Raw genomic sequence first — 25,555 nt, forward strand, 5'->3', positions numbered from 1 at the left:
GATGTATATTCTAGAGATTAAATTCCCTTTTAAGACAGTTATATGATTTTTGGTGTGAAAGATTAAGAAACAACCTAATATTGCTTTGTGTACATTAGTTTGAAGGGAAAAACAAATCCAACGTGCAAATTCCTGCAATTTCAGCCTCTTAAAATTGCTTTATCTATATTTGTCACAAGTGAATACTAGGTTTTATTCTCCTAATATACCATAGCAAAACATTTATAAGAGTACTAAAGTTGTTGTAATACTCTAATTTTAATGTTAAAAACGAAAAGCCAGTTAACCTTTGTCCAGAGGGAGATGTCGCTAAAGAAAATAAGAGCTACAATTAAGTAGATTCACAAAAAAAGAAACATTGCTGCAAGGCAATAAAACATTTACTGCACAAAGCAACCCTCTGTTAGCAACAATGATAACAAAGTGCTTTTAACCATAATGGTAATGTCAGCTAATGAAGGAAGTGCATTAGGGCGATACATTAAGACTCATAAACCCAAGAAAAGAATCATTAATAATCCATCTAGAAAGTAGTCAACCAGAGAAAAAAGCTAAATCAATGTCAAATAAGTGCTCGTATGGAGCAGCTCTATTGAAATGCAGTGCAGAACATTTGGAATATTAACATGGAAGCTTAATCTCCTGATCTTCATGTGGGTTGGTGTGGTTTAAATGAGTTTTAAAAGCTTTGCAGAGCAACATGAGTAACCTCCGCCTTTTGTCTCGTGAATATCAGCTATTACAGCTTCTTATTTTGCAGGGCCAGAATATGGTCCATTTTCTAATTATCTTATTTCATGTTTTCTTTTTTCTGTGCTCTATTGAAGATGCCAGTAACTGCAGAGAGAAACAAATCTGACAAAATGAGAGAGCTTGCAAAAAGCAAAACGGACCGTATCGTATGTTGCTTGTTCCTAGGAAAGTGGGTCTACATTGCTTTGTAGGAGCATGGATAACAAGGCATTAAAAAAATGCACTCAGAGAAAATAAAAAGAGAGCTTAGCAAATCTTAGCTAAAGACTGAAAACAGCTTCTAACAACGCTGAGCTAACATTATGAGGAGAGGCGTTAATCTACACATTTTCAATGAAGCCTGAAGAAAGGAATACACTGTCGTAAATCAGATTCATTTTTAGCTTCTGTTAGAAGGAGCAGCCTAATGTAGCGTACGCTGGATCTCATCTCATACTCTCTCAACCGATGGGTTCACCACAATGCAAAGAAGGATCAGGCAAAGATGACTTCTATGGGCTTTGATTGCTGATAACTTTTGGCAAGCCAACCTTTTATCCATTTCAGGAGAACTGAGAAGAAGCCTGGTACATTTTACACCTAAACATCTTAAGACAGACATTGAATGTGAGGGACATGAATACTTCCAAGTTAATCTAAATGGCTAGTATTATTAATAATTGCCCTAAGTAATTATTTACTGTTATTCATAGCCAAAGCCAGACCTTTGTTGCACAAAGGTCTGACTAAGAAGACTTAATAACATTAATATGCAGAAACCGATTTTCCTTTGGAGTTTATAAGGATGTCGGTCAACTAAAAAAAATGGCAGAAATATAAAATATATTCGCCTGCCAATGTTTTGCCACAATGTGAGTCTAGGGATATCAAACTCCACTCTTATAGAGACACTGTCATAAAGTTTCTCTCTGGTCCAACACATCAGACTGTAATGACTGAATAACCTCGTCAGAGTGCAAACATGTTCTGTTTCACACCTGAGATGTAAACAATTCCCTCCAAAACGTTGGTAAAACACAAGACTCCATATGACCATGATTGCAAACATAGTAAATATAATTGCAATACACCTAGAAGATGTAGGTGATAAGTTATTTTGTACTAAAAAAACTTAGAAGGTAGCAAATTCCAAATTATTATGCAAATTGGATTTAAGTGTCATAAAGATTAAATTTTTGTTGTGCTATTAAATTTATAGATGGTATTGTGTGTCAGGGCTCTTTGAATCACTATAATTAATTTCAGAGAGCTGGTTGATTAGTTTGTCTGGTGAGGTCAATTAAAGGAAATCTACTTAAGAAGGATGTTCCACATTATTAAGGAGGCCACAGGTTTCAAGCAATATGGGAAAGAGAAAGGATCTCTGCTGACGAAAATCATCAGATAGTGTAGTGCCGTATGACAAATATCTAATGTTTTCATACCTTAACAAAAACTGAAGCGTTATCGTACTGTGAAGAGATTTGTGGCTGATTCAGAACAAAGATGGGTTTGTGCAGATAAAGGCATAATGAGGAAGGTTTCTGTTAGACAAATTCATCGGATTAAGAGAGCAGCTGTTAAAATGCCTTTACAAAGCAGCAAACAGTTATTTGAAGCTGCTGGAGCCTCTGGAACCTCAAGGTGGAGGATCCTCCAGAGGTAAATTAACCTACTATTGGGCCCTAACCAGAGCTCACAAGCAGAACCGGTCGCAGTGGGCCCAGCCGTACATGAAGATTAATTTTCAAACAGACTTGTTCACTGATGACTGCTGTGCAACCCTGGATGGTTCAGATGGACGCAGTAGTGGATTAGTGGTGGATGGCCACCACATCCCATTTTAACATGGCTGTGATGTCAGCAAGGAGGTGGTGGAGTCATGCTTTGGGCTGAAATCATGAGGAGGGAATCATTGGTCGGCCCCTTCAGAGTCCCTGAAGGTGTGAAAATGACCTCAGCAAAGTATATGGACTTTCTGACTGATCACTTTCTTTCATGGTTCAAAAATAAGAGCCGTACCTTCAGTAGCAAAATCATCTTCATGCATGACAATGCACCATCTCATGCTGCAAGGACTGCACTGTTTCATTGGCTGCTATGGGCATAAAAGGGGAGAAACTCATGGTGTGGTCACCATCCTCCTCTGACCTCTGACCTCAACCCTATTGAGAACCTTTGGAGTTTCCTCAAGCAGTAGATCTGAGAGTGGAATGCAGTTCATATCAGAACAGCAGCTCTGGGAAGGTTTTCTGACATCCTGCAAAGAAATTCTAGCTGAAACTTTCCACAAACTCACAAGTTCAAAGGATGCAAAAATTGTGCAGGTGATATCAAAGATGTTTACATGTAACTCGGTCTGTTAAGATGTTTTTGATTGGAATAGCTTTTGATTTCAGTACATGTGACCACTTAATGCTGCACATTCAAAGAATGACCGTTTGCAGTTGTTTATAATCCATAAAATGTTTAGAAAATCTGCTGTGCATAATAATTTGGAACAGTGCATTTTGAGTTTTTTATTTTTGAAAAAAATACTGTTCTCATGGGGAGCTTAGTTCAGTAAAATTTGATTTATACTGTAATAGTTCATGACTTGAAAATTATACTGACCATCATTTGCATTGACCATTTAAGAAAATCTGACAAAATATCACTTGCATCATAATTTAGAACACGGTGTATAATAAATGATGTTGGAGAGTTTCATTTCATATGCATCTGGTAGTCATAAAAGTTTAATTTGGTGAAAAAAGATTTACATTAGCATCAATTTTGAAGCAATGCATGGGCATTGTATCAGTACAATGACCATACAACTTATCAGATTTCAGTACATTATGTCATCACTTGAGCTATTGTGCAATTCCCACAGCTTTTCCGCTCCTGGTGCTTTAATGGCGTTATCATCATTGTTTACTCCCACCTCTGCAGCAGCAAATAACCTTGTAACATGTACAACAAGCTGCTTAATGGTTTAATAAATGAGTCAGAAGCCCTCTTATTTTCAGTGTGTGTGTTTCAGGTAGAGATACCAGGGGAGTAAAACATGCAGAAACCGAAACCCAACCCGTGTAAGTTGGATTTTTATTTTTTTTGTTATTCCATCCGTGTGGGAATGAACTGCACGGTTCATGAGATGATCTTTTATTCACCCATCTTGCTTTCAGTAAACCGTGTTTGCGGCCATGACGAACTCCCCCGCTGTCTTTAAGGTTACTTCCTGTCACCACACTTTCACCTCCCCCACAAAGAGTGTGGAAGAGGTGAGAGGGAGAAAGCCTGAGCTGTCATCACAGTTTAGATCAGTGTCCTGCCTCCAGCCACCGCTGCCTTTACACCCCCTGCCCTCCACCTCAAACCTCAAGCAGAGTATTATGTAACTTCAAAAACAAGGTCACGAAAATACCCAGAGATGAATGAAGATGGATAAATAGGAGGAGAAGGAGGAGGAAAGGAAGATCTCTCTCTTTTTCTGCCAGTGCACATGTGATTCAGCAGGGGGTCAGAGCACTGGACTGAGAGAGCTCGCAAAAGCCTGCAGACACGCATTTATCCACAGACACATGCGCAAATATGACATGTACAGATACAGACGTCATATTCATGCAGCTGTAGAGATCATGATAGTTTCACCAACACACTGCCCATCATGTCTGTGAATTTTTTTTCCCCAAAACTAATATTTAATCCTTACTGAAACTGAAATTTTCTAAACAGACCCTCCTTTCATGTCAGGGAATTTAACATCACAGCTTCTTTGCATTTAAAAAAGTAAATCCTTGATGCAAAATAGAAATGACACAAATCAACTGTCTCATTTCAACGGGAATTTATCAGACATTTTGTGTTATATTATGAAACGATACAAGCAAACCAAATGAAAAACTTAATGGCAACATTTTCAGTTAGCAGCAAAATGTTATATATAAAATATTTGACTCAGTTAAGTATTTTTAAGACACTAAGTGACATCTGAGCCTTAAACATGCTTAACTATTTAGACTTATGTTGTTTTGATTGTGGATTGAGCTGAATGATCTCTACTCACATCTCATTATGTCAATGTGGGAGTAAAAATGTATCTCCGTCTTCTGCAATGTTTTGTTTATTTAAAACACAGTGTATTAAGAAGTGGAGTTTCTCGTGTTACGGGAAGTTTCACTTTTTGAAGACGCAAGCTTTCTACATCTGGCAGCAATAACACGATACTGGAAGCGTGCGTGCACAAACCGCATCTGTCAAGAAGCATTTTACTAAATGTGTTGGTCAAATTACAGTCATGTTACTTTGATGAGAAAAAGGGTAGTGCAGAATGTGTTTTTGGCAGATGCCATTTTCTCTCTGATGTAACTTTTTTATATTGCTGCTTATTGGGATGATGCAGGTTCAGCATCAACATGTCACACAGTTGAAGTATGCTTCAATGATATTGTTGCCAAATTTTAGAAAAACACAAGCAGACAAAACAAATAAAAACAAGAAAGTAATAAAGTAATAAGTAAATAAAGTAAAGTAATCATGTAATAATTCAGTAAGATCATTATCAGTTTTAGTTTTACTTTAGCAACAAACATCTGCAAACATCTTTGCCAACTTCATTGTAGTTAATTACTTTTAAGAGCTACAGTCTTAAAATATTCTAGGTGTTTTAAATCTAGATTACATGCTATATTTATCACTATTAACACAGGGACCCAGACAGATATGCATTATGATAATCCAATACTTTACAAATGTGTTAATTACACATTCTCCTGGCTTTCTTTGTTAATGCTGATGAGTGAAGTTGCAAGCTGTTTGACGTCATTAAAATGCCTTGAAAGACTACAGGTAAATTCTGACGCTTTGCCAGGGCTTAAATAGGCCACATCTTCATTAACTCTCCAGATAATTCTTTCCTAAGAAGAATTAAATCGGCCTGACAAACAACGGGTTCTCCAATCTTCCTGCAATTACTGCCACCGAAAACTAAAACCTAGCAATGCTAATCTCGGTGTATAAGCATAGGAGTCCTCAGGTCTATGTTCATGTATCCATGCGGTCATGTCATTACAATCTAATGGGCTCCTGTGATGCCAGCGGAGCAGAGACACGAAGGCTGTGATGTGGAGAACAGGGAACCATTTGATGTCTGCCAGTTGAAAGAATAAGCCTTCCTTTGGGTTGTGCTTTCCAGAGAGGCATGCTGGGATTGAGAAAGCTCTCGCCCAGGGCTAAAGGGGATTTTTGGTGGGCGTCACACATCCAATTACCTCGGTAGCATCACAGAAATCCTTGGAGATTGCACACACAAACAGATATTCGCTATCACACAAGTTCGCCCACGCATATATCAACATGTAAGACTCCCACTGCAGGAGGGCTATCACCACAGAGAGGATGAAGCCAATTTTTTTTTTTTTTTTCCATTCTGCCTTTGCTGCATCAGAATTCATGAATACCATCAGCATGTGTTGATATGTGACTTAGGATATAAATATGAATAGCAATAAGGGAAACATCGCCCAGGTTCCACGTCTTTGAAGATCTTTACTAATGTTTTCAGAGATGCATTACCGGATTTGCATTGGTTTGTCTGATCAGCCAAAAGAAAATTCAGAACCGTTAATATGCTGAGGTCCATTGGTGCATTTCAAAGCTGTCTTGAAGTCTCCGAATTTTGATGCAAAATTTACATCGCTCGTCATTTAATAACCCCGGCAAGAAACTTTAATAACAACAAGATCCCACATCAACAAACCAATTGCGTGTCACAGCAAACAGTAGCTCATTAAAAAAAACAATATCCTAGAATTAATGAATTGTAAAGGTTTTTTTTGTTTTTTTTTACACACTGGCCCCTTAACAGGTTAAGAAGTCTCAAATTTCCTCTTCCTGTGATTTAGGGGACTACAGGCCAGTGGGAAATCATACTTCACCGCATGCTGCAGCAAATCGATTTTGTGGTAGATTTTTAATTATACTGATTTGTCATTCATTTTATTAGTGTGATAAAATTGCCTGGAGCACATCTCTAGAGCTGAAAAGTTGTAATATCTGTGTGGCATTAATTTACACATTGTCACTGTGGGGAATATAATGCTACACGTAGTTAAAACACTGGCAGACTTTACTTGGAATGTATTGGAATAGATGTTAGTTGAGACTTTTGCAATATTTTGACTTGTATAGATAAAAATTTTACGTTAACAAAACGTTAAACAAGTCTTTTTCATATCTCCATGAAAAACACACAATTAAAACAACCATCGCTCCAGTTTAACACTCGTTAACCTTTGCACTTAAAAAAAATCTAGTTTTAAACTTAAGATAAAATCATCTCTGAGAAAAGCTTTTTAGCTACCTAAAAAGAGCTCTGATTCAAATTCAATAATCCCAATGTATGTTTACCTGCTTGAGGAAATTACATTGGTAAAATATCAAAGGACAAGTCTGAGAGCCACTTTGATGTTATGTGTCCTGACTAGAATATAAATGTATTTTTTAACTGACGTTATGGTTATAAATCCACCAAAAAAATAAATAAAATAAAATAAAATTCCGACATGCCATTTCAATAGTATAAAATTTGAATAATAAGATGTTATATGACTCAAGTTGTGAGTTACAAACCCCATCTCTCTTATTGAATAATAATACATAGTGCTTTTGATGTAATACACTCAAGACTTTCAGGTAAATATTGTTTTTTTATTTTCAGTAACAAGATTTAGCGACTAATCTGCCTGAGCTTAATGTGGTCTAAATTTAGCTTCAGATATTAGCTGGCTAAATGAGGGCTGACTAGACATTATGTTAAAATCCCTCTTTAAAACTTTTGCTGAAAAAAACATAAAAATTCACAAGAATGCATGCATAGGAGAAAAGAAAAAATAAAAGAATAGTAAATAAAGGCAGACCAAAGAGCAGGAATAATGAAAGAGGGCAGAAGGTCAACTGAAGCAAATATGCAAAATATGGCTTTTGAGGAGAGCTTCTTTAGAGCGCAACTCTTCACCAGAGAGAACGTAGAAACGTGACAGTAAAGATAAAGGAGGAGACGACCACCAGCTGTATGTTTGTGTAAGCAATTCTGAACATTTTGTAGCCAAGATTTCTTCTTTTTCTTAATTGTATTTGCAGAAGAGGGAAATTTTGCATTGGTGAATCTGCTGAGTTACAGATGTAAGTGAAGCCGAATGCAGGCAAGGCTGATTTTTTTGCTTGTCCCCTATCAAATGCTACAGGGAAATGCCTAAAAATAATAAATGGATAAGTTGATAGTATTACAGTATTACAGCAAGTTATCGGTATAAAGAAAAATGACATAAAATACAAAACCATCCATCCATTATCTGAAGCCGCTTATCCTTGTAGGGTTGCCAGGGGTGATTTGGTGCCAATCTCCAGCAATCATTGGGCGATTACAGCCACATGGAAACTGAATTCTGGATCAAACCACTCTATCACTGTTCACTGCATTTTAGTGGAATTTTTATTTTTTAATAAGATTTTTCTCAACACCTCACGGCAGTCTGAACTAAAAGACAAAGTAAAAAAAGCACAATATTCCTTATTAAAAGCAAACTAGCACAGCAACACTAACAAGTTCAGGTGATTTATTCCCTCTCACCTCCGAGTGTCTCATTCCGTCACATATGTTAACTGTCTTTAGACTTTAAATGTCCAGTATCTGTATTACCAATCATATGTGACATTTGCTCTCAAAAGCAGTAAAATGAACTTTACTTATTTTATCCAGCAGTGTTTGATTTTATGACCTGGTCAAAGGGCTTGCACATGGACTGTGATACTGGCTCCACCGCGTTCTAAAACCCCTTTTCTCCACTGAGCACTTCATAATAAGCACTTCAGTATGAAGTTGTTTTTTTAAAGGTTTTATTGGCCTTTATTTGATAATGAATGGACAGGAAATGGGAAATGAGAGAAGACATGCAGCCAAGGTCACCAGGCTGGGAATCGAACCTGCAACACGCCGCGTTGAGGACTAAGACCTCCATATGTGGGTTGTGCTTAACCCCTGCGCCACCACAGCAGGAAGTTGTGTGCACTTCTGTGGAGCTTGTGTTGCGCTCTGGTCAGAGTTAAAAATGTTGAAATGTGACTCCAGTGCACTCTGGTAGATAATCATACAACAAATAGAAACAGAATATCAATCAGCAGAAAGCAACTTGTCAGAGAGGAAACAGAGCTCCTCCACAAGCTCCACCCTGCTCTCTGAATCATAGGGGCTCCCCACATTTCCTTAAAATTATTCATTGAACACTGTGGCTCTGTTACAAGTGCAGTATTTTTATTCAAGTTTGCCTAATTGGGTGCATTTTTATTCTTTCAATATCATGTCTCACAGAGTGATGAATTTGCTCAATTAAAGGGGACCTAAAATGCAAAATTGTCCTTTTGCACATTTCTGTCCAATTGGGTCTTTAATGCTTCTAGAAATTGTCTTAGTTATAAGGTAAAAACAAAACACCCAGTCACTTTTTGGCAATATCTACTTGTTTTGTTTCTATCTGAAAAACCTTTACGAAAACCTCTCGCTTATTAAATCATAATCAGCAGGCCCTGCCCCTCACCTAGCAACACAAGCCTAATAATGAATAATGCCTCTCCTTTAAACAGAGGAGTCCGAAATTACAATAAAACAGATGTCCAACTACAATGCCTTTTCTATTTACTGAAATTATACCATGCAGCAGGCATCTTAAATTAATCAATTGACATATTTCTAACTAAAGCAAAAAATAAAGTTAGCAAGGCAAGGGTAATGTTACTAAATGTTATAAAATTACTTGATCTGTCAACCGCAAAAAAGGGAAAAAAAGAAACGAACATCTGGCTTTGTACCCTGCAAGTAATTGGCTCATAAGCAGAGAAATGTGTACCACTGATAAATGATTCAAGCCTCACTGAGGCCAGGAGAAAATGATCCAAATCAAGCACACCTCACGCTGAGCTGGCCCACACAGACTGGGTCAAGAGACAAAATTGGACAGCTAAGAACTGAAAGCCAAATCTTGAAGATTCAGACCATGTTGAGACCCTGGTAACGCAGCAAGAATCAATCTACAGCTGTGAGTCATATGTCTAGAAAAGGAGGAAATGTTCCGGAGATTTCTGAGCCCTACAAAGTTCTTCATTTCTCAAACTAAGTTTGTTTCCAGCAGAAAGCATTTAAGAGGTTTTGCGACTGGAGGGAATTAGTTTCCAATTTTATTAGGCAATCTTGTGTTGTGTAATTAGAAAGAAAACTATTCCTGAGTTTTGAATCTTGTTGGTGCGAGGCAAGAGGCTGTAAACATCACACCGAGTAAACACTCCTCAAGGTAGAAATAATCATCAACTGCAACACTTTTGTTGTAGCGGCATGAATAAAGACGAGGAAAGACAGAAAACTTTCAAAACCGGAAGAGAACTTAGAAATCTGTATTAAATTTTGATATAAGAATTATTTTTCCACTGAGATGAATCTCAGAGTAAAAGTACTTGATCTGATTCAGATAAGTGTGCTTGCTTCACCATAGGAAGCCATTAGCTGACAATACAGGATTTGATGGTGACCTCAAGGGTGCAACAGCCCCTGGGATATGCTAAATTTAAACAGGAGATGAAGAAAGCACAACACTAAAGACATTGGCTATTACAATGCATCTTTCTAAAAGAATAAGAACATTTTATAACGATACTACAGAATAGGGAGCTAGTATATAAATACAGAGTATAAATGGCTGCACAAGCAAAATTAAGTGCATAATCATTGCCTTGAAAAAGTATTCATACAGCATGGATGTTTTCGCAAATATAACATAGTTGTGCCATTACTACAGACTTTACTGCAACAAAACAAAGGTGAGCATAACTGTAGACCAGATGGAAGGTGTTGCGTGTTTTTCCACATGTTTTCTGACTAAAAAATGTTAAACCTGTAGTCTTTTGAATTCAGTTCCCTTTATTTTAATAACCCTGGTTGAAATCAAGTCTGTGTGTATAAATATAGCTGTTCAGTGAAGGCTTTGGTTGTTAAGACCAGAGAACATGCTTGACAAGTCAGGCATAAAGCTCTAGAGAAGTTTAATGTTGGGTAAAGATTTAACATTCAAGCAACGTTGCTAGCTTTGATCATCCGTCATGGATCACTGAACAGAACCACTGTTTGCCCTGCTCTTCATACATTTACACCCTGAACATAAAGAAAAGGTGCTATGGTCAGCTAGGTTCAAAATGCTTTGGTCTTTATGTGAAATGCTAGATGTGGCAGAGACTCTAAATGATGTTGATCTACGTTGATGGGGAGATTAATATAACTAATTTTAAGCCATTCATTAAAGAAAAGCTGTTAGAGACCTGTGTCAGGGCCAGAGGTTCACTTTTCAATATGACATTGTTAAAAAAAAAAAAGAGACAAACTGAATGTTTAGGTCAAAACAATAGTTGTTTTTTTTTGTCAAAGATGAGACATTTATCCATTTTAGAATCTGTGTCAAGACTTAAAAGTTGACATAATTAGCAAGGAAGAAGATGCAACGAATCCAGATATAGATGTTTTTCCTTTCACTGTACAATTACCTTCTACTTTGGTTGGTCTACCGAAGTAGACCAACCAAAGTAGATTCCAGTTTGCAGTTGTAAAATGTGACAAAATCTGGTTAAATGTGACAAAAACCTGTACAAATACTTTTAAAGACAATGTAAACCGACCAGACTATCATGTTCAGAACGTTGAGGCACATCCAACCATCTGGGATAAGCACTGCTTGGTTCGGTTGAAGTGATCTCCGGCACAGTTCAAATGTATATGTGAAAGCCAAGCGGACCGGAGACCGCTCCTAAAGCCAGAAGTAGACTATATTATTCAGTGCATTCTGGTTAAATACAGCCAAAACAAATCTGTGTGTCTGGCACTAAAGGGAGAAATGCCACACTGTCTTTTACCAACGACAAAAAGAGAAATCTTGCAACCACTAAAATTTCACACCACTGTAATTTTATTTACATTTCTTGACGAAGGAAGACGCGCTCATGTCTTCTTTTTGTGTCGGTTCCTTTAGTAGTTCTTGGTGCAACGCCACCACAGGGGGAAGGGTAAACGGGTTTTATGAAAGGGTTGGGGTTGTTTGACTCAATGCAGAGTGAAAGAGAACCACACCAGCTGAAAATGTAAGAAATGTTGCAATTTTGGTCCACCAACTGAACTGAGTCTACCGGACTATCATTTTTGAAAATACCTTAAGTGTCCAACAACCCCAGCCCCCAGCCGACGCCGCTCCGTCCCTTGCTTACTGTCTGTTTGGCGCTGGTTTTGATGCCGAGGACTACTGAAGGCATCACTGTCAACGTGTTTGCTCCACTGCTGTTTCTGCTTGTCAGAAAAGCTTACGCATTATTTGCAGCAAAGATAAGTGGGGACCCAGTTCCCACAGCTGCCTTGCAGCAAAGAGATGGTGGTGATTTTTAAAGAGACACGTTCAGCCTTAACCTCCCTCGCGTGCCTACCGCCCATCTCCGTCCCAATCCGTCCCCGCCTCTCCTATGCTTGCGATCTCATCTTCTTTCATGCACAACTGGGAGGCTGCGGTCAGGAACGTTTGCTTTCTGCAATCACTTCACATTTGTTTCAGCATTTGATTTGCCGGCGTACTAGAAGAGAGAAAGAGAATGAGCGAGGGGGTGGGCGGCAGAAGAGAGAACAAGGAAGTCTGAGGACGCACGATGCCAGGCTCACATACTGTCACCATGACAACAGACATCACTTCACAGGAGCAACACTTAGGATGCCTGTGTGGGCTGAAGTGACAGAGTTGAAGGTTGGCATTAGCCTCTTGTGGGTGCTACGACGCAGCAATCCCCGCCTCACCCCCCTACCAAGCCTCTTGCTTTTTTAGTATTCCCTCCACAGTTCGGCTAAAAGGCGCCCCGTTGCTCCTGTCAGCTACCTGTGGGGGGACTGCTGAGACTTGTACCTCATATGTGGAAAAGCAGGTCCTGCCAGTTTGACTTAGCTCAGACAATTCAATTGAGTGAAAGCAGCGAAGGAAGACAGAAAAAGACATTCATATTCAATGAGACCCTTTCATCATTTGCGTCACTTTGAAGCTGGCTCGCATGTATAATTCTCTGGGATCTGAAGCGATGCCAGTCACAGAAATGATAATCCAAGATATAAAACAAAAATGCACCACACACTTTAAAACAGGATCTTAGCAATCGGCTAGTAGACTACGGTGGTTTGCAAAGCTATTCCTATTTTTTGGACTATTCCTGTGTTGAACAACCTATTTCAATGAGATTGTATGTGACAGGACAACAAATGTAGTGTAGAATTTGAAGCGGAAAAAAAATGATACGTAGTTTTCATGTAAAAACTTGAGAACTGTACAGATGTTGAACATGACTGAGGTTATGGACTGTAACAGAAATCCAGCACAAAAACATTTAAGGAAACATACATGGTCAATAAAACATGTTTACATTGCAACAGGGTTATTATAAAAAATATTTTTATGAGGCAGTGCAGTTCCTCACACAAAACTCCCTTCTGATCAATCGTGTTTTTTTTTTTATACAGATATTGACTTGTGAGACCTTGAGTAATCATAAAAACTGTTATTCATGCTACAGAATTTTTACTTCAGATCAGACACACCAAGTGAAGAGAAAATAGGAATGGGAATGTTTCTGTTTCTGTCAGTATTTTTTATGCAAATTGATAAAACAAAAATAATAACTGGAGTCAGCTCACATGATTGCAATCAAACAATTGTAATAATTGTGATTGTCCTATTCACTCCAAAACAAAGGATCAAAATCTGCGCAGCTATTCTCAACCTAACTACCATAATTTCCAGTCTATAATCCGCTACTTTGTTCACACACTCTGAGCACTGCCAATAATATGTGGCTTTTTATCAACAGGTTTCAAAAGGCTGGACTGATTCGTGATGAAGAGGACAGTACAAACTCACACGCACATTGAGAGCAACAACGAAAGAGAGACTGAGGAACCTGGTGTGGGGCTAGGGACACCTGCAGGATATTATTGGAGAGCATGGACAAAAACCATCCGTATCCACACAAACACAACCACATCTCCAACGCACAGCATACGCATGGGGCACAAAACCAGCACAATGCACCTGACCCACACAACTACAGTCCACATGTGTGCAATGCACATGGCACAAAGAAACGATGTCACACCACGCACCCGATGGTCAGTTCCTGACCCACACAAATAGGCCGGGAGCGAAGCTCGAGGCGCAAAAAAAAAAAAAAACAGCGCATATGACCCACACAAGGCCCAACACACACATTGTAATGCATTCACACATATATATGGTTACATAGCCTATTTGTAGCAAATAACACTAAATGACAAAAAAAGGAAAACAAAACTTTCCTATTTGAAGTTAATTCTCCACCTGCCATTTTCCAGGTCAGGTTCTGTCTAGAGGAGAAGTAAGTGAAATGACAACATTTATTTCCTTTCTGTTCTTTTTGACAAACATTTTGATGAGATTTACCTGTTTAAAAGTCTGGTTACTCATTTTAGTTAGCTTTAGTACACATTCCCATTTAGCTTATGGAAAAAGCTCACAGCCAGCAAATAAATAAAGGTAAACTAACAAAAGCACAAATGAATCATTTTTCTAGAGTTTTATTTATTTATTTTTTTCAAAGCTATGGATGACTTATTTGAAGAGAACTCAATAGTCCGAAAATTATGACACAGCATTAGCAGGATAAAAAAATGTAATCTGCTTTCAACAGTCACTATCTTTTTGAAGGGTTGGTTATGGCTATTTTCACCACAAATTCCAACCAAAAATGAATCAAATGCAACAGAGTTTGTAGTTTGTAATTTAATTTTAAGTTGCTTAGCATTACAGACACCTCAGAAGCAAGAATGACACAAAACCTGCCAAGACCCATCATTCTAGAAAAGAATGTCAATATAACGACACACATTTTGACTGTAGTTTTGTCAGTATGCTCTTGTTAAATAGATATTTGATCTGAAGGAGTTTAATTCTGGTTAAATACAGGTTGAATGAAAAAAAAAAAGTTTGTTTGAAACAGTTCCAGTTTTATCTTGCAATCTGCAGACAAACCCCCTCTCATGGAAGGTGAATGCGTTGCACTGCAGTATCAAAGCGGGTTTTACCCCAGAGAGCTGCTGTCTGTTCTGTTTCAGGACACAACTCCATCAGCACTGTTCACCTCACATTCATCTTGAACTGAGGAACTCTCGCTGCAATTAATCGCAGCTCTTAATTGCGGCTGCACCATGTGTCAGTCAACTTGAGGAAATTAACCTTTGTATGATAAATGAAATCCCTCCATAAAAAGGCTTCCTGCATGCATGAGATAAAGTTAGCAGTAGCATGGGTGACATTTGGAGATGTTCATCTTGTTCTGAATTTTTAATAAACTGGCACTTGAGTTGAATGTTAAATGACAACAATTAACTTCTAGCTGCCTTCATGAGACAATAGTCAAAATATATAATTTATATTTTTATAAAGGAATTTGAAATAGTCAATGGTATTTCTAAAGTCTAAAGAGCTGTTAATGGGAAAAACTGCCTGAGCGACGATAATTTCATAGCAGTAAAAATAATTTTAAAATGCAGCGCTGACCCTCTACCACTTTCTGCTATCTACTGGTCAACAATGGTGTGAAACCTGAAGCAGCACCATGAGATCACAACTTTTGAGGTAACACTGTTGTCCAGTGGGCAAAGTACAAAAACAATTCAGCTGACATAGAGACACAACAAAACTGTCTTCACTAATATTCTGGTGACTTCTGATCTTAGTCACCAAAATTAGAAAATCCAAACAGAGTTGTGATAGTGAAGGAGAGTAGTTGGAACTTGTAGTTTGATGGTAATCAACGTTGTCCGTGCAATGTTTAAGAAATGCAAAGTCAAGTTTTTCTAGAATGTCGCAAACCTATTGTGTATATCGTTTTGAATAAGGCTAATAATAGAGAAATTCCTCCTGTGCATTATTATAAGCCTGGCGGCCCACCGACGTACAGTTACACTTATTTGCAATATTACATTTTTTTAAGACATACTAGTACATCATGGCTACACTTTATCTTTTTTCACCTTGTTTTGCATTTATGTGAATGCTGACTTAATATGCATCTTCAGGATAAAATACTTTGGGCCCCTTCCATCAGCGGTACAATCTGCTTCTGTTCAGTCTAGGAGTCCTCTGCAGGTTAGAAATATATGAAACTCCAATAGAATTACAAAATACTGTATATAAATAAATCAGTACATGGTGATATTTCAGATAGTCAGTCAAACAGGACTAAATGAATGAATGATCAAGATCATTAGCAGTAGCTTTATGTTCTCTGCTTTATATAGGGTTGGACAAGTAGCTCAGGGTTTAGGGATGAGGGCTTTACCGTTAAAGCAGCCAGGCCCATTATAATAAGCTTATTTGGTCTGCAACATGCAGATTTAGCATTGAATGATCCAGAGGTAAACAGTCTCTCTGACCTCATCCAAATCCTCATGATAGACGGATGAAAGTATTTTATAAACTTATCGTTTAGAAAAATGAGGCGTTCTTTAGCATTGTGGGGGAATTACATGTGCTATCAAATTCACAAACAATGAATTTTTACAGAGGGATGCAAATATCTTCATTATAAAATATTGCAAATTAACAGTATTTTTTTTTTCTTTTCTTATTTTTTTTTTGGCAGCTATTTCAAAAAGTTAACAGTCAACCACATATGCTGAAAGGATCCATTTAGAGCTGCTTTTTGTCTGTAGGAGCAAACTGGAGTACCCGGCGTAAACACACACATGCATGCCAACCACACACAGAAGGGCCCCAGTTGAGATTTGAACTGGTGACCTTCTAGCTGTGAGGCAACAGTGCTAAACGAATAAACACTAATATAATCAGACAATTACATCAAAAAGTGTTAATATCAACTTTTCAGATTTAAACAAATCCTGTGTGTGAAAAAATAACTCATCAACTTTTATTAGGTCCATGACCTTTAAATGCTGACATGGTCCAATATTTGTTTTCCATTTTTTGTGTGTGATGAATATAAGTTTGAGGAACCTTTGTCAGTTTTAGGGTTAATCTGATGCAAAACACACCAAATGAACACTAACAACACTTATTTATTCAAAATACCTAATGTAAAAGATAAACTAATATTGGATTTATATACCTGTGCAGCTCTGTTATACTGGACTGCAGATAATGTAAAGGTGGATTTTGCAATAGATTCTGATACACTACTATGTTCTGCCTTGCGAAAATACAATGTCTAGAGTAAATAATGCCCTAGCATAACTATCTTATGCATCTGATACTGAAGTAGGCACAACATGAAATCCACCTTAGACGCATGCCACAGATTTTTTTTTATTATATTGAAAAATTTGGTCCCATGAAGCAACATATAGCATGTACTGTATATGTCCCACTGCTATAAAACAAATTCAAATACTGCTTTCTCGCCTTGGGTTTGAACCCTACCCAGAGGCTTTCTGCATGGATTTTTATGTTCTTCCCATACATGTGTAGATTTCTCCAGGTATGTCAGCTTCCTCTGAAAACAGGCATGTTTGATAACTGATCTCTTAGGATTTCTGCAACGTGTGACGGTGTGCTGTGAACACCCATGTTTAGGGTGTTCGCCTGCCTTCACCCAATCTCAGTCCACAAAGTGACATCCCGCCAAAATTTTACATTATCTTGTCTTGATGCAGCACAACAAGGTAAATTTTACACACCTGCATCTCAATACGCAGGCACTGCAAGAAACGAAAAAACCCATGACATCACTAGATGTTTCACAAAATGCATTTCATTTATTTAGATTAAGATCCATGTAAAGATAATGCCAACATACAAATATGTTACAGAGTGACAGGAGTTATGATTGTCTGTAATATCTAACTCTCATGTTGCTGTCACTGATTGTATTTTAGCACAAGCCCACAAACGGTATGATTAAACAAAATGTTCTTGAATTACTGTAAGTGAAGAGCCGTTTTCTTTAAGTTTGTGCCTGTTTTGTAAACACAAAACACACAGGTTTATCTGCTAGCTATGTATGCCATAATTAATTGGTGGAGTCAACCTTAATTTAAAAAAAGTAGAAGAAATAATGACCTAATTAGAGTTGGGTTAAAAATACAGTGCATTAAAGCATAAACAATGTTTTTTTTTATTTTTATCTTAACCATTCAGTGCTGGATTACTTAACTGTTGGAGTCTGCTAAACTCAGCAGAAGTGTGTGAGATTTAAAACTCAAGCAGTGTCTCTGCAGTGTATGTTGAGTACTAGTCTCAGAGGGTAGGCTCCGAAGAGGAGCAATATTCAAAATGATCAAACTGGTCCCATCTGAAGCCCCTCTGAGAGGTCCAAAGGAATCCTTGAGGTGTTCAACTAAGTGTTCCACTGCAACAAATTCCTTGTTCTGTGTTCTACCCAGCTGCATATCTTCATTTGTCCCCCGACTAAAGCTGCAGACGTCCGTCGGCTGTTACCCCGAGGGGAATGAAGGAAGAGCCTGGCAGAGGAATGACAGGCAAGGAAATAGGAACTTTGAGCAGGAGGAGAAGAGACAGAGTTATCTGCGATCTTATTACGGTGGGAAATGTAAGGGTCCTGATCCAAAGGAATGATGAAGGACTCTGTGGAGGAGGCCTCTGAGAACCAACAAAGACGGCTTTAGTTTCACTGGCAGAATGCATTTGCATAGCTTAGAAGCCAAAGCGTCTGAACCGGGGCTCATGAAAAGGGAACCTCAGCAATTGCTTGGACTTCAATGCAAACGAGAGGGAGCAGGAGACAGAGGGAGAAAGACAGCAAAAAAAGGGAAGCAGAAGTGGAATTGTGCGGGGAGAAGGCAAGGGGAACTTTTCTTTCTCCTCCCTCTTCAGCAGCACAACACAAATGAGATCAGGGACATCTGTGCATCCCGTGGAGGTTGTCTCTGACTGACTTTGATGCAAAGGGAACATAGTGAAGGCGGTACGTCTCCAGAAAAAGTAACAAGCGCAAAAACATTTCCATGCAATCATAAAACTCATGTTTGATTGCAGCTTTCTGATATTAACATTTACACCCCTTTAGCTGTCACTACCATTACATACCAATGCTATTTGGGGTAGTTAACTAGACCACATATTTTGATTTGATGCAATTAAGAAGCTGCTTTGACCAAGTGAAGGCAACACAATGGTGAGTAGAGTTCAATGTAATGTAGCAATCCATATGAGAAATGTATGTTGAGAAAAGCATCATGAAGGGAGAAATCCTGCAAAAAGATAACGGAGGTTGGAAGAAAAGGAGAAAAAACAGATGCTGGTACTTTAGTGGAAACTCACTTTCTCTCGCTTTGGCCTGCGGTCATGGTGGGATGACTAGCCTTCATCAATTCTCCTTAATGACTATGGCAGCACCACTTAACACACTGCTATGTGATTTCTTCATTACTGCATCATGATATCACCATTTAGTCAATGGAGATGGCATCAAGTGATCCCCGCGGATAAAAATAACCAGAGAAAATTTACTAAATGTCCCACTCATCTGCTTTAGGGTCCATTTAGAAACCAAAGAAGGGAAAGATGGAGTTAATGCAACCAAACAAAATGCTATAAAGTCGAGTGGCAAAAATCGCAATGGTAACTAAATGCGAAACAAAGTACAAGTACAGTGTATTCAGCTAGGAATGGATCAGTAAGATCTTCTGACGATATTAAATGTTGACCAGAAATAAAAAAAAGAAATCATTTTTAGCAGTAATATTCATGATGTTTACCGGGTATTAGTTAGTTCAATGTTAATCTTTTGTCGTCAAAATTAAATCTCTATCAAGTGCAGTTGTTGTCACTTGGTCTGGAGACATAAGAACAAGCTATAAGTATAAGATGTGGATAAGTAGGTTAGTCCTTTAAGCTTGACACTATCTTTGAGACTCTTATTTTGAAGTAAGAAAGGAAGTAGTTCTTAACTTGCTCTGTGGTATGTAGGTAGTTTCCAAATACAGACTACTTAGCATGTCAGAAACCTCAACCACTTTTAAATCATTTGCGTAGCATTTTTCATGCAGAAAAATTAAACGGTGACACAAGTTGTACCTTCAACATTCTGTGACAGGCCAGCTCCTTTGGAAGACAACTTGTGACTTGTTTATCATTACTAATGACAAAAACTGTTGGTACGATTGAAAAACTTCTCTGTAGAATCCTAAAGGAAATTTATTAAAGCATGAATTGCAGTCTGTTTTTTTTTTTAAACCAAAGAATACTTTACGTCATTTGACTGCATTCTGTATACTTAAAGACAACTTTCCATGAACAAAATGAAAAATGCCATCATGTTGTGTCTCATATTATAGTCACTCACCCACTGCTTTTCACCTGTGATGCTGAATTCCCACAACCACCATATGTCTAAACCTTCTGTGAATCCACTGGGAGGCAAGAGTACGTCAATGTAAATGTTTTGCAACCATCAATAATAAATGTTGACTTTTGAGCCATGCCAATAAATTGCTGTATACAGACAGTTCCCCTAGAGGCTTGCAGTAAACATAAGGCACATACAGGTCTTCACCAGTGGTTCCTCTTCATTTGAGAGAATATGCTTTACAACTTAGAGAACGTAGCCCTTCCACTTTATAAACAACCCTGTTCTTTCTACATAACCTGTTATATACAAGGAAGGCAAGAAAGCACCATTCCAGGAGAATCTAAGAAACCGTATTGATGAATAAAAGAGGAATTGGCTTTGCTCTAGGGATTTTTCAAGCTGCTCAACATACATGCAAACACTGAGAGTTAAATGCCCAAACAGTTCCATCTGGTACTCCCCTCCACCCCACCTCCCTAGCTCATCCCCTGTCCCTTCTGCTTCTGCTGCTGCTGTTACATAGCCACAAGTCCACACATACCACTCTAGTAACATCACATCAAGCATTATGGGATATGATTCCCTTCTAATCTGCTTGAATCTTCATCCACTCACACACGGTGGCATGGACAGCATGCTTATACCAAGGATCAACGGCTTTTATCGGACGTTCACGATATCGGCTCTTATGATTAGTGTCAGCCTGTCAGTTCTCAATGTCTGTCGGAAGCTGATGATTCCATGTCATCAGCTTAAATAAATCTGATGACAAAATTAATAAAAATTAATAGTGAGCTAGGTGAGGGCAGAGATTTAGAGGCTGTGACCTGAGCCCTGTTAAATAGCTAGGAATGCACTGACTCTAAACAGCTTATACTGTAAAGGTTGCGTTTATTTAGAAACGGTTTTTTCCATATATTCTTTTTTCGTTCGACTGTTTATTTGATGTCGTGGGGCTTTTTTGCAATCATGTTTGAATGCAAGGACAACTGTTTTTGGGCAAATACTTTTAAATGCACATAGACTAAAATAGAGAGAAGCAATAAATTACATTTTTGACAGAAACATTCCCCCTATCCATTATTTTGAACAACAAATTTGATTAGTACATCATATTTTTTGGAGTGACAAAGCAATGTACAGTAGAGGATATTTGGAGATGTTTGTAATACTTTTTGCAATTCTGTTTTGTTGAAGTTGAATGCATGCAAGATTAGACAGGGTACATATTTAAATATCCAACTGGTTGATCTCTAGTTAGGCCAATGACTGACCAACTGGAAAGTCAAAAATCCAGATTTCTTCCTATCTGCTACCATATCTACGCAACATATTTTGTAGAAAAATACTTTGTTTTGTGGGCACAATCCTATTAAGAGAAGAAGACTCAAAGTTAGCTATTTTCAGTATCAGCTAGATGTTTAGAATAAAGTGCCCATACGGACACAGATGTGACAAGCCACTTAAAAAGAAATTGTATTTTCTACATGTGGAGAGACGTCTGCAGTTCATTCAAACTGAGGAGAACAAGATTTTCAGCAGATAACAAAAAGGCTGAGTTAAGTACAACAAAGTTTCTGTCACAGAGTACAATGCACATTGCTGGATGTCTTTAAAAATCTCACAGACTTCAACATTCTTGGGAACACACACACAGTGACTGTGGTTTTACTACAGAAATCTTTAACTGTGAACTGATTTATACTTTTTGTTTGCTTTAAAATGTTATTAAAATTGTCTTTCAAAGCAACTTTATCACACAAATGGCAAAATATTTCAAATTGTGTTGCTATGGAAGGAGTAGTGACCCCTTGTATTTTTCTCCATACTTATCAGGTCAAACCACATAGTGCAATACGATATCACTGGTCAATCTATCCGCCAAATTCTTATATATTTTTTTGTGTTGTATTTATATTTACTTATATTCTTATATTCTATATTCTTATTCCTTGTTTCTTGCATAATTTAAGGTTTTTCTTGCATAATTTAAGGTTTTGGTTACTCACATTTGGTGTGTACCTTAGTATTTAATTTGTATTTTGTATTCTTTTGCACTTTTGCTTACTGTGTGTTAACTTTGTTTTTTTGCCTGGGAGCTGCTGGTAACTTCAATTTCCTGAGGGAGTCTTCCCAAAGGATCAATAAAGTACAAGTCTAAGTCTAAGTCTAAGTCTATATGATAGTTGTTAAAGATAAATCAAAACAGGGCAAAAATTGGTTCAGTTTCTGAAAGCTGTCCACAACCCAGAAATTGAAAATTGGCCAAACATATTCTAATTTAAGTATTTGAAAAAGAAATACATACAAGCTCTCCCGATGTTTGATGAGTATTGCAAAGCACTAAAATTACACGCAAAAATTAATTTCCAGCTCAAGCCAATTAAGGCAACTTCAAATTACTGTTTTCACACCCATTAGCTGAAATGGGTCTATTTTTTGTGTATATCACTTGACAACTTCAAATGTTTTCACCACTTGTCTAGACTTGAGAATGCCACTGAAATGCAAATTGCCTTCACAAGTTATAATTTCAAAGTTGTGAGTTGGAAAAAAAAAAAAAAAAGGTCAAATGCATATTAAAAAACAATCAGATTTCTGTGGCACCTAAAGAGAAAACCTTTACCATGGGAAAAACCTCACCAGCCACAGATCACCAACCAGCATTGTTGTCCCACACATACGGTCACTATTTACAACAATAACCAGTTTATTATCATGTCACTTTGCATCTTATCAAGGTATCCTCAAACTGTCCACCCTTTATCAATGAAAACATTGATTTGATTTTAGATGAGTATTTATTTGGTACACAAAATACTACATTTCAGTTTAGTTGACTTATTATAATTCACAACAAATATTGTCTCAAGAAAGTGCCTCAAGACGATATTATTCACTTCAACTTACTCAGGTTAGTAGAGCTAGCTTGTTTGTGTAGCCTTAGCTAATTTTTAATTTCTAACTGTTGGGTGATCAACTGTAATTTGAAGCCATATATAGTTCAGATATCTGTCTTCAGGTGCAAGTGGAACATAGCAAACTAGATCACAGTTGGCGCCACAAAATACACAAATAGTAGATGTAAGAAGTAGTACAGTCTAATTGGATCATCAATTATGACTGTCCCGCCTATTCCTGTTTGGCTCATGCCTCTAGACGAAAAAGGAAAATCCTGGTGATCCCATGATAGTTTCTGTCATGTTAACTGTGGCCGTTCTTGTGCCTCACACTCCGTACTGACAAAAATCTTCTAAGCCTGAGAAAACACAATCCCCACGTCTCCACATCTGGCTTTAGCATTCCTCCGTGGGGCCTTTTTGCTTTGGTCAGAGCCACCGTTAGTGCTGACAGAGAAGGGCTGGGCACCTCAAGGATTCCTCCATGTCCTCGTCTTGGTGCACATGAATCACTTTGTCCTCGCAGTCCTCCTACAGCTGCCACTGTCAGTGCTGCTTCTGCTGGCAAGGCTGACGATTCATACCGGATATAATTTGCAACACTAATTGCAGAGGCATAAGACAGGAGTTTGCTTTTGTGGTGGAATTCAAGTAGCAACAGATGACGATGCTCACCTCTTATTGCATACTAGCAAAAAAAAAAAAGAAAAAAAAAAGCAATCATCTAAACATCAGCAGTTTGTAGCAGTTTTCTTCTTTAGAAATCATGACAGAATGTTCTGGTTTCTTTGAGCTGCGTGTGGTCAGAATGTCCCTGCATCTTTCCTTTCTGCAACAAGTCCTTATAATACAACGTTTGAGCTGAATCTCTCCTGCAAGAGACTCAGAGATGCTAGACATAAGGAGGAGGTGGGTAGATAGATCCAACACACAGGACTATCACTCATGATGATGCATACCAAGTACCACTGCTCGACAGATTACAGTCCTCATGATGACTTCCACAAAAGCATTTGGCCTGATGTCAGATAAGGAGCCACATGTGCCATTTTGAATCATAATTAGCAAGGTAGGGGAAATAATAAGAACAGTCCCGAAGGCTTCAGAATAGACCAATCGGGTTCCTCTGTAATAACATATAAATGTAACCTGCTAAATTTAGCCTGCTCACCGAGCATGGGGAGTGATGGATTGGATCAGAAAAGGGGCTGCACACACACGCGATTTGCTGTATAACCAAAAGGGGGTCTACATTTAGGAAGCTGCGATCTCAAATATGGTCTTTCAGAGCTGGTATATGTCAACCATACATGTATTTCCCCTAAATAACAACAGCATGAAAGGACACTGCATGCAATAGGAAAACAGCTATGAGTTGTACAAGGTCATGAAAAAGCATGTGGGATACACGGACTTACCATACACTCCTTGGCAGCTGATGCCTCCGACGACCAGCGCCAGCAGCCCCAAAACAGCGACAATTAGATCCATCCTTTCACGTTAATCTCTGCATATCCAGCTCTCTCAGTGGGAAGAAGTCCTTTCCGGGGCGGTGCGACGGAGGCGCATAGACGCGGCACTTCTCGTCGATTAATTTAGTCTGTGTATTTTCAAAGAAGGTAAGTGAAATAATGTAAATTAGCCTTCAGTGTGAGCTGCCATGTAGGAGAATGAACGAAAATGCCGAGCGGCACCCAGACGCCGCTTAGGATGTGACGAGGCAGACGGGTAAGACGCGCGGCCAGGAGCGGGGAATGAACTGCAAAGAGGCCGGTCTTTAAAAATAAATAAATAAAAATAGAACAAAAAATGTATTCAAAACCACCCTCTTACCTCCAGTGGCCTATAATATTTTAAATAGTACTCTGTAAAAACACGACAAAAACGAGTGAGGACACACGGGTTCTGTCGAAGATTCGGCGCCCACGGACGAAGCTCATCAAATCCAGCTGTGGTCAGAGCTCACGCCGCGGATGCTGCGTCGGCTGCGAGCTGTCAGATGAAGCTCTCATCACTCCCCCTGTCGCCGCAAAACAGCCCAATTCTCCCCGTCTTCACCTTTCCGATGGATGAAGTCCTCAGAGGCTGCTTATCTCCATACGTACAAACGCGAATTACTGAGTCACATCACGAGCGACACGGCGACTCGGCTCATCTCTCCCTGTGGCAAATGACGAGGGGAGGGTCCGGTCCTCCGGTCCGGTCGGCCGACGGGTTTTTATCCACAGCTCCTCGCCAACGAGACCGCTTTTTTGTGGTTTCCACCGTACCGAGCCAGTACGGAGCATCAGTCACGTTGCGCAATACGTGCTGTACGGACGTATTGCACACCGAGTGTGGCACCGCAACCGGTCTGTACGGCTACGTCAAGAGGTGCGTTGCTTCCAGTGCTCATCTGTATGGGAGGCTTCACTCGGCGTCAGGAAAGGCATGAGAGAGGCGCAGCTGCTGGATGCTGAGAGAGAGAGAGGGAGAGAGAGAGAGAGGGAGAGGAGGAGGAGGAGGAAGGGATG

General features: G+C 38.7%; 1 protein-coding gene across 4 annotated transcripts in view; it reads right to left on the reverse strand.

Annotated features, from left to right (window-relative positions):
• Positions 1-25,471, reverse strand: part of mdga2a (MAM domain containing glycosylphosphatidylinositol anchor 2a) — a 211,278-nt gene extending 185,807 nt beyond the window's left edge. For 2 of the 4 annotated variants that reach the window (XM_032585020.1, XM_032585019.1), the window contains exon 1: positions 24,461-25,471. In XM_032585020.1, coding sequence (XP_032440911.1) covers positions 24,461-24,533 — 73 coding nt within the window. In that variant the 5' untranslated portion in view covers positions 24,534-25,471. The remainder of the gene's footprint in view (positions 1-24,460) is intronic. The other 2 variants (XM_032585022.1, XM_032585021.1) reach the window with 1 other exon arrangement.
• Positions 25,472-25,555: the final 84 nt, after the last annotated feature.

This window comes from Xiphophorus hellerii, chromosome 15 (genome assembly GCF_003331165.1).
Source record: "Xiphophorus hellerii strain 12219 chromosome 15, Xiphophorus_hellerii-4.1, whole genome shotgun sequence".
NCBI classification, from domain to species: Eukaryota; Metazoa; Chordata; class Actinopteri; order Cyprinodontiformes; family Poeciliidae; genus Xiphophorus; species Xiphophorus hellerii.